This window comes from Pollicipes pollicipes, unplaced genomic scaffold (assembly GCF_011947565.3).
Source record: "Pollicipes pollicipes isolate AB1234 unplaced genomic scaffold, Ppol_2.1 Scaffold_1600;HRSCAF=1878_pilon_pilon_pilon, whole genome shotgun sequence".
Taxonomy (NCBI): Eukaryota; Metazoa; Arthropoda; class Thecostraca; order Pollicipedomorpha; family Pollicipedidae; genus Pollicipes; species Pollicipes pollicipes.
The window spans coordinates 14220059-14230058 of NW_023595962.1; the positions used below are offsets into that span (position 1 = coordinate 14220059).

The 10000-nt window shown below is 56.1% G+C and overlaps 1 protein-coding gene across 2 annotated transcripts; it reads right to left on the reverse strand.

The window, feature by feature from the left end:
* Positions 1-3796: 3796 nt before the first annotated feature.
* Positions 3797-8446, reverse strand: LOC119093914 (uncharacterized). Of its 2 annotated transcripts, XM_037216932.1 has the most exons (4): positions 8363-8438; positions 5994-6108; positions 5459-5576; positions 3797-4914 (listed from the first exon to the last, which is right to left on the reverse strand). In XM_037216932.1, the coding sequence occupies exons 1-4, from the start codon at positions 8367-8369 to the stop codon at positions 4735-4737; spliced, it is 420 nt and encodes a 139-aa protein (XP_037072827.1). In that variant the 5' UTR covers positions 8370-8438; the 3' UTR covers positions 3797-4734. The 2 variants fall into 2 exon arrangements, 1 of the variants encoding a protein (XP_037072827.1); XR_005093719.1 differs by lacking the exon at positions 5994-6108 and having other exon boundaries at positions 8363-8446.
* Positions 8447-10000: the final 1554 nt, after the last annotated feature.

Genomic DNA, 10000 nt, shown 5'->3' on the forward strand with positions numbered 1-10000 from the left:
GTCACATCTGGCAGCAATCTGTTGTATGCAAAGGCGGCTCAATGCACGTGGATTCTTCAGGTGGGCTCCGCGTGGGCGCAGACGTGTGTAACAACAGACTACGAGAGCGTTGAGCATCCGTCCCTCTTATCCTCTATCTTGCTTCATCCTGCATCCTGGCGACACCCCGCCTGTCCGGGGCAGGCTGCATGCGTCAGCCACGAGTGGGCCGAGAGCCCCGTGGGAAGGGGACCCCGACCGGGTACCAAGCGTGCATGCGCGGGTTAAAGCTTGGCTGTTGCCCCCCCCCCCCCATGCGCATGCAATTCTGCCCCACCGTTCACCATTTTCCTTCATCCCATAGCCCTGAAATGATCATGTCTGGTCGAAACGGCTCGAATCCAAAAATAAACTAAACCGAGAGAGTTGAACGAATGGAATGGTTGGGGTGGGAGCATTTGATTATCCAGAGCGCTACATGTCCTCGACGCCGAGCGCCCTTGAAGCAATGTTTCACGTTTGAATGTATTAAAGCAAGCATTAGATATGATTAAATATGCTAACTTATCACTATTGGTATACTTTTAAGTGGAAAAGGCTGCTCTAGACAGGGCAATGGCTATGTTTAGTAAATATGACACTCAATACGTGATTAGACAGTAGTGCTAGCATTATTCCTCGGATAAAACTAGGAGAATGGAGATATAGTTCGGTTGATATTTCAGAAACATGCCTTTGTCGAAACCGTACTAAAAGTGCTATTGTCTTGATAAAGGCATGTGGCCGAAATATTAACCCAACTTTCTCAACATTCTCCTGGTTTTCTCAGTGGAATAAGACTAATACTACTGTCTTATCTATGAGAAAAGTGTTCCTCTCTAATACACTGAACAACTTACGGAATTTCAATGCGTGATTGTTTGATCGCGTAATCACGTGATCACGCAATAAGTTTTGTTGCCTAGAGAAACCTTTTTTACTCAAAAGTGTACCAACAGCTATAAGTGAGCTTATTTCATCATTTCTGATGCTTGCCTCAGTATCATCAAAACCGTAACATTTTCTAAATTGAACAAGGACACCAGTTCTGATGCAGCACTGATTTTGTCAACAGTTGCGTTGCGCCCTTCCCTAGACGGAATCGACCACATGATGGCTCACCCTGCAATGCACCCCTGTTTATTAAATCAGCTTTAGGATCAACTCAAATAAGTCTTGGAGGGTTAAAGCAAGGCTGAGACGAGCGTCGCTTCAAGTGATCTCTGTGAGCCGGATTCAAAGTCAGCGAACCAGTCAGCTTTCAGACGGTGTTGGAATTGCATCGCATGCGAAGTCAAGCAGCTCTGAAAATAATTTTGTACATTCAGAAGACTACTTGGGAAAATTTGATTCGCACAGGGCTAAAAATGCATCGCAGAGTGTCGATATGCCGCGCTTTTGCCACGCAAAGCTCTAAGAAGGAATTTTTAGAAATGTAGCCGTACGTTTCATATGTATGTGTGTCATTGGGACTGTACGAATATGGCTTCGCTTGCCTCTCACCCTGACAGGAAGGGCGGGCACTGCGGGGAATCGAACCCCGTACCTCGGGTTTCCCAGACGCGTAGTAGTTAACGCAGACGCCTCAACCACTACGCATTAACGCCGACACGTTAACCGAGGGTTGTCAAATCAACTCCCCCCCCCCCCCGGAAACAGTAGGCATTGAAACGGAGTGTTCCACATTTGTATGGGGGTTTTCAAACTGAAATAGTCATCTTGAAGACCATTCGGTGCAGTTCACAGCCCTGCCCTTTTTAAGACCCAAATTTCCCCTAGTTCCTTAGCTTCATGCCCGCAAAGTGTGCAGACGATTTCGTGGGGTCTATTTTAAGGTCACCCAGGCATCTATGACACCATGATAACGCTTTCCAATCTTGCCATTCCACCGGCCGTGCTGCGATCAAGGCCAAAACAAATAACGTTGTCGAGACTTCCGTATGTAACTTTCATTTCAGTCAACATTTCGTGACTTTAGTGAGCACGATTTCCAGATATAATGGTCATCAGTTGGCTTTCAATTAGTGCTGTGCAAGGTACGTTGACGCAACGAATCAATGACGCATTGAGGAGCATTTTGACTAAGCAGCGAAATTTTGTCGTTAATAGCAGGCCTTTTTCACTTAAATGCATACCAACAGCTATATGTAAGCCAATTTAACCCTATCTGATGATTTCTTCAATGTTTTCCAATACAGAACATTCCCTCTAAGTATCACACCTCACGCAAAACGGGGAGCACTCCACGTGACGTCATCACCCGGGCTCCTACCGCGTGACGTCACCGCTTGGGCTCCCCACCGCGTGACGTCACTGCCACGGGAGACGGGACGGGAGACGGATATTCGAAATCTCGACTACGCATCATGTCCATGCAATTGGGAACAAAGCGGGGTATGTAGGGGGGGGGGAGGGGACTAAAAGTCTGGAGGTTTTATTTAATAGACAAAGATGCACAACCGCTGCCAATACCCATAGCTTTTTGCGAAGCCCACCTATGGAAAACTGATCGAGCAGGCAACGTTCCAAGATGACTTAGTCTTCACAGCGGTGAGCTCCTCTGTCAATCGAGCCCCTTCGTGTCCCCTTTGTGTCCCCTTAATATTCCCTTCATGTCCCCTTCGTAGTCCCCTTCGTATCCCCTCGCATCCCCCTCGTATCCCCTTAGCGTGCCCTTCGTGTCCCATTCGTGTCCCTTTCATGCCCCCTTCGTATCCCCTTAGTATCCCTTTCGCATCCCCTTCGTACCCTCTTCGTGTCCCCTACCTATCCCCTCGTGCCCCCCTCGTGTCCCCTGCGTGTCCCCCGTCGCAGTCCACGCCGGAAGCCGTGCTGATTCGTGGGCACCTTGACACGTTCCCCGGCGCCCTCACACGGCACTTTTTCGCTCTCACACAACATAACCGGTCCACTGTGAAGTTTATTGTTTGTGGCCACTTCTGAACAAGAAAAACATCAGTCTCCACTGTATGGCGGTCTGGAGGAGGACCGTGCTGACGCGGCGGCCCGACCGGGCGGCCTGCGCTCGGGCGCCGGCGGCCGGCATAGGTCACACAGGTCACGCAGGTCACACAGGTGCCGACCTGTGCGGCCGGCACAGGCCCCTGGACCAGCCAGCGGGCGGGGGTCCCGGGCAGAGCGCAGACAGCGGCGGACAGCGGACACGTGCGGACACGTGCGGACACGTGTGGACACGTGCGGACACCTGCGCTCCGTGTCCGGGCGCGGCCGGGGGTCGAGCAGCTTCTGGCCGCTGTGCGAGACCGAGCCGGTGGCCGCTTCGGGAGAGGGAGGAGGGAGGTGCGCCCCTGACCACGAGGACAGCGTCGGTGACGCGGGCAGGCGGGGGTCGCGGTGGGACGAGAGCGGACGGGGACTCAGCGGTCCAAACAGGGCTCGGACGTGAAACGGGACGAGGATCGGGGACAGGATCGGATTGGGGACTCGCTCAGGATCTGGCGCGGAGGTCCGGGCAGGAGGGGGGCCTCGGGCAGGGTCCGGGCGATCGCGGTGTGGTTGTCGCTGCCCTGCTGGTCAGGACACGGCGCAACCCGGCGACACCACACAGCGTCGCCCGCATTCACAGCGCACAGCGCACGGCCGCAAGCACAGCGGAAGCGAACAGCAAGGCGAGTAAAGGCCGGGCCGACAAGCAAGAGACGGGAAGCGGAACGCAGAGCTGTCGGCGCCATCTGCGTCATCAGCAGTCGCTTGGACTGTGTATGTACAAACAGACGAATCACAAACAGTTGACGGGCACCACGAACACTAGCTGCACAGGTATTAACTAAATAGTCCTACACGACTGATCGACTCACACGTATGTACAGCACAGTATCCGCCCGCGCGCCGGGCGCCACGTTTCACCGCTTGAGCAACATAATATTCTAGTTTTAGTACTGCCGGAGGGACAGAACAGGGGCACAGGAAATCGACACGTAATATGGTTGACGCCGTCGGACGACTGTTTCGTTACGTTACGTTCTTTGCAGCACTCGGTTAGATGAAAACAACAAAACGCGAGGCAAACATTGCAAGCCCGCTCTTTTTGTACGCTCTCCGGAGCCCCTGGGAGAAGGGTACGGGTGACCTCCCGTACCAAACTAGAGATAATATTATTCAGCTGTGACTAGATGTACCAAACGGCGGCCCACGCCTGCGCGAGCCGGAATATCTCCGACGCGCCGACCAGCCTTGCCGACAGCGCGAGTGCAAGCTCGCCTCGACCAATCGTAGTTCAGGACCGGCCCGGACGTGGTTCGTGAAGCCACCACCAGGGCCGACCGACGCCGCTGCACTGTGGCTCTACTGTTCCGCACTGGGAACTGCGGTCAAAATCAAGTTTGTACAAATATAGGAAAATATCTTCCAACGCAAAGATATTTTGAACACTAAAAACGTCCACGGCATAAACATTCCCTGCGGTGTCAAGCCGTGAAAAGGCGGCTATCTGCCGATAGCTGGCCCTCTCGAACTCTCTCGCTCGCTCTCGTTCACGCGCTCTCTCTCGAGAAAAATACTCGCTCTCGCCGACCGGTGGTCGCGAGACCGCCTCAACACCAAACAGCGTTTAATAAATATCACTTGCATTATGCATCAGCTGCATCACGCGCGCTCCCCTCACTCTCCGCCAAAGTCTTGGAATTCAAAATTAACGTGTGCTTGGTCTTCTGAGCCGACGGTCGGCTGCGGCGCTTGTCTCTACGCGTTCACTGTCTACTGACTAAGCATCTTTGGTATGGACGTGGGGCCGGCTGCCGGCCGTGCAGACGAATCGGCGCCGAGCGAGTGCAGCAGTGAGTCCAGCTGCTGCACGCTGGCGGCCGACGGCAGGGCGGCGGCCGGCGCCTCCGCACTTAACTCGGTCGACGAGTGGCACCGACGCCAGGGCGACACCTGCCGGCGCGACGCGCAACCAGTCAGAGCACCGCCAAACAAGTGAGCACGCGCGCGACCGCAGTCAGACAATGACAGACACGGACAGACACAGGCACGGGAACGGCTGCCGACGACCGCGTGATGGCTCGACAAAAATTTATCTAAAAAAAAAAAATGCTGCGGAGGGAGCAAAACATCAGCGCAGGACGAGCATAACAAGACCTGTTTCTACAGCGCATTGGCCACTTTTTCATAAAGAAGCATCTCTTCAGGGTGCCCTCCTCCGAAAAAGAATGGAAATTCTGTACGGCGTCGGGATGAGAACAATTGCCGGCCGCTATCAGCCAAGAATTCAGACGCCATACAAGCGTGCTAGCCATGAGTATTTCTCAACGCACGATGGCAGCAGCCACCACCACAGAGCCACAAGGTGACCCATCACCGCCGCCGCTCTGGTGCAGCGGGGCCCGACCAAGCGCCGGGTAGACTGCGCCGCCCGACACGCGAGCGCGGCGGCACAGCCGGCCACCAGGGGCCGCCGCCGCCGCCCGACGAAGTTCACCTGTTGGTTCCGGCCCTCCGAAGCTGTCGAGTGGCGCCGCGACGCCGGTCTCATCGCCGCACCGTTTTTTGAACCTGCCAAGGCGACCGCGCTCTTTTCGTCTCCTTCCCGCCTTTTTCTGCAACACGGTCGGCGTTAGGACCGGCGCGGAGGGCTCGACACCGCGATCGGCGTCCCTCCCAGCATCGACGAAGGTATCATTTCGACGCAGCAGCCCGTCAGTACGCCGCATTCTTAAGCACATCGGAGTGGCAGACAACCTAAGGTTTCACTTTTGAAAATGGAAACATAGCTATGCGGATGCTCCTGCATGTCACTAGAACTATAAGCTTTCATCACGGCAGCTCGCTGCCGAAACCAACAACGTAGTCCACATCATGTCCACATCAGCTTCGCGCGCATTCCGTAGAGCGACACCAAGCTTGCAACACACGCTTGTCAGACGGGACTCCACCGTCGCCTGGCAACCAGGCGCGCCGCCGCAAGCACTCATGCGTGACGTCACCGTCATGCCGTGACGTCGCATGGCCGTTACCTGTACGTGCAAAGTACGGCAACGAGCACGACAAACAGAAGCAGGAGGCTGAGGCCGGCCATGACCAGAACCAGGGGGCGGTACTCAGCGGTGGATATTGCCGCAACGCCGGGCGCTGTAACAACATGCGGCGTTAGACGGGCGTTAGACCGCCGTGGCCTGTTAGAGAGCTGGCGGCGGTGTTATGCTGCGACACGTGCGGACTGTTAGAAGCTCACGCGACGTGTTGGGGGTTCGGACCTCAGTGACGTCAGTTTTTGCATCAGTGACATCAGTCACGTTGCATCAGTGGGTCTTTCGTCGCCAAACTCCTTACAAACGCTCGGCTGCGCCCCCCCCCCCCCCCCTCCTCTTGCCGATGTGGCCTGACGCGGCGCACACCATCGCCGGGCCGACCAGGGAGCGGGACAGTGACAGGGACAGGAGCGGGAGCGGGACAGTGACAGGGACAGGAGCGGGAGCGAGACAGTGACAGGGATAGGAGCGGGAGCGGGACAGTGACAGGGACAGGAGCGGGAGCGGGACAGTGACAGGGACAGGAGCGGGAGCGGGACCATGACGGGGGACAGGAGCGGGAGCGGGACCATAACGGGGGACAGGAGCGGGAGCGGGACCATGACGGGGGACAGGAGCGGGAGCGGGACAATAACGGGGGACAGGAGCGGGAGCGGGACCATGACAGGGGACAGGAGCGGGAGCGGGACCGTGACAGGGACAGGAGCGGGAGCGGGACCATGACGGGGGACAGGAGCGGGAGCGGGACCATAACGGGGACAGGAGCGGGAGCGGGACCATAACGGGGACAGGAGCGGAGCGGGACAATAACGGGGGACAGGAGCGGGAGCGGGACCATGACAGGGGACAGGAGCGGGAGCGGGACCATAACGGGGGCGTACTCTCAGGATGACAATGTGCAGCGTCTCTGCGGGAGGCTCGGTGGACGCTGCAGCGCTCCTTCCAGCAGAGGGAGCGTAGCTGAAGCTAGATCCCGACACCAGCTGGATCCCCGAGACCAACTGGATCCCGAAACCAGCTGGATCCCCTACACCAGCTGGATCCCGAAACCGGCTGGATTCCCGACACCAGCTGGATCCCCCGATACTAGCCGAATCTCAGTGGACGCCCCACATACAGGGCCAGGGGGCCAGAGGTGCAGCGAAAACTGCCTCGAACACCGCTTGATATCACCGCCAGACCCATGCAGTGACGTGCAGTAACGTGCCGTTGAGCATGCTCTGCACGGTGCTCTGCAACCTCCGTGTGACTTCGTGTGATTTCGTGTGACTCCGTGCGACTTCGCAGATTCCATGTGACTTCGTGTGACTCCACAGACTCCGTGTGATTGTCATGCATGCCCGGGCACGCGGCCCCACATGCAATGCGTTTTCGTGGCTGGTGCATCTGCGCTGGATATCTCTGTGTGGAGCTGTATTGCTCCAGCTGTTTGCACACCTCTGTGCGAACAGCTGGAAATAGGGATACTAAGTGTGCTCTGTTGAGGCGACAATGTCTTGTGGGACGAGGGAAATTCAGTCCCCGGAAATACATCAGCATGTTGCGCAATCTGATGACTGAAAACCTGGACACTGGTTCGGTGCTGGTGAACAATAACATGGAAGCTGGGATTTATGCTGGCGAGCTCCACGCTTATGGTCTGACGACGAGGAGCTTCAACACGCTGACCTGGTTCCTTTGGGGGTGGAATGCCTGGGGCAATTGTACTCAGCACTATGCTCATTCGGCTGTGCACACTACAGCTTGTGGATTGGCAATCCCATGGCGTTGGCTATGGGGAGGTTTCCTAAGTTCTCCTGCAGGGTTGGGAGCAAGGGGCCCCATTTAACGCAAGTTGAGAAGAAAGTGGTCAAAATTCGTGGAGACCATTTTGCTGTATTTCTGAGGTAAATTTGCCTTTCTGAGCCCCCAGATTACTCTGCAAAAGTGCATTCTGACCACAACGGTGCTCAGCTTGATCCCTCCTACGATGCGAACACGATGCATTATGGAATTTCAGTCCCATTATAACAGACCCAATCACTAAACACGTGCCGTTTCCGCAATACCGGCCAAGGTGGCTAACTCTTCTCACGAACCGACAGCGACGAGCGTGCAAAACTACACACGTCATACGACAGCCAAAGCCACTCTCAAAGCGCCGGGCCACTGCTGTGGCCTTGACCTGACTGCTGGGGTCACGCTGGTGACACCTGGCCTCGGGTCAGCCGCGGCCAGCGCCGTCAGTGCGCACGGAACCAGCGGCAACCACCACATCGGCATGCCGAGCCAGGACGGGCGTTCTGAGGCCCGCGACCCGTGGAAAACGTCGACCTTAACGACTCGGGGCATGCGGACAGCGTTACGCAACTTACGCCGCATTCACACACGTCATCCCCAATAGACGGAAAGCATTCTCTCAGTAGCCTCCAATCCCAAGGAGTGGCCACGACGAAGAACTGCAGGCAGGCGGACAGGGTCGTCAGACGGCACGCGCGCTGGGGCCCGGCACGAGAGGAAGAAACACCCGGCCAGCACCCCGCGCCGGACGGCCGACGCCCGTTCGCGCGATTTTCAACAGCTAACGGGAGCGCGAGCGCCACGATCTGGCGGCCACAAAGCGGAACACCGCAGACCATACGATGTGCGCAGGCAGTGCCCCCCCCCCCCTCCCCCTAAGTGGCAAGCCGGCCGCCGGTGTCCGACAACCAGACAGCTACGCCACCTCCCCTCCCCCTTCCCCTCCTGCGGCACGGCGGAGCCGCGGTGGCCAGCCTCGTCTGACCGAGCGCGCCCGCCCCGCGCCGACGCCCTCCCCTGTTTACCTGATCACTTCGCGGCGACGTCCCAGGCTGTCCTCTAAGCGTGCAACAAACGGAGGTTCGTTACGCGCGCCCTGCATGCAGAGTGCGTGGCCTGCACACTCTTGTCGCCGCGCAGTACATTGGTCACCAGTGCCTAACGGGAGTGCGCCTTCCACCGGGAAAGCTAAGCACCGAATGTAAATGACGAGTTCAGCTCTTCACGTTCTGGGACGTATTAAACTATCTGGTGTAACCCCTTCTGTTAAGGATCACGCCGAAATGAAAAGTGGTGAGTGTTTTGGAAATGTCTTTTAGATTGGCCTCTGATCCACGGAAAATATGCGAATCATCTTGAGTACAAATGTATGCAACACATTCCGCGAACATTTGGTAGCGGTACCGCTACCTCAGAAAGCAGAGCGGTAGCGGTACCAGCCACCTCATACACTGTTAATATCCGTAGTCAAATGCCTGATCCACAAAATACTTTTCAGGGATCAAAGGACTGCTGCGCACCACACTGATATCCACGGCGCGTACTCGACACGAATGGTCGTTTCCATGATGCTGAGCTTTATCATTCATCGAAAATCTTAAAAACGCTGCAATAATTTTATACTAAATGCCTGTTACTTAGCTATGATCGGTGTTCTCATTGCATCTAGTCAAGCATGGAACACCGCCCGTTTCGGAGAGAGGGAGAAAATGTGCGCAATCAAAATATCGAGTCAAACACGTTTAATCCGGCACCTGTGGGGGTCATAATCATGTCTGTCCAGCGAAATTATGACGCATATGAAGGTTATCAAGCTGGAGTATAGTATCACTCTCAGTTGTGAGTACCATAGCTATTCCCAGTGTTGCTTAGAGGCACATCTATGCAACATGGACGCCATCAGATGACAGTCTTGCAAGCCTCTTAAACAGGCCTACGGCCACCATGCCACCACTAGTCAAGGATATGGTTCTCACTCACGCTGAGCACACAAGGACTACCTCCATGTTATTAAAGCGTTCTAGAGACTATGTTGAGTGTGCTCGGACATAGTGTAACATGCAGGAAGGCCCGTCCACCCAGCCGCCCAGGGTCTGTCAGCGGCAGTGGAGTGACGCGAGGGCGGCGGCGAGCGAGCGCCGGCAGCCATCTGTCAACCGAGCGTGGGCACATCAACTACCGGCACCGGGCTCAGGAGCCGACGGCAGCGGGCG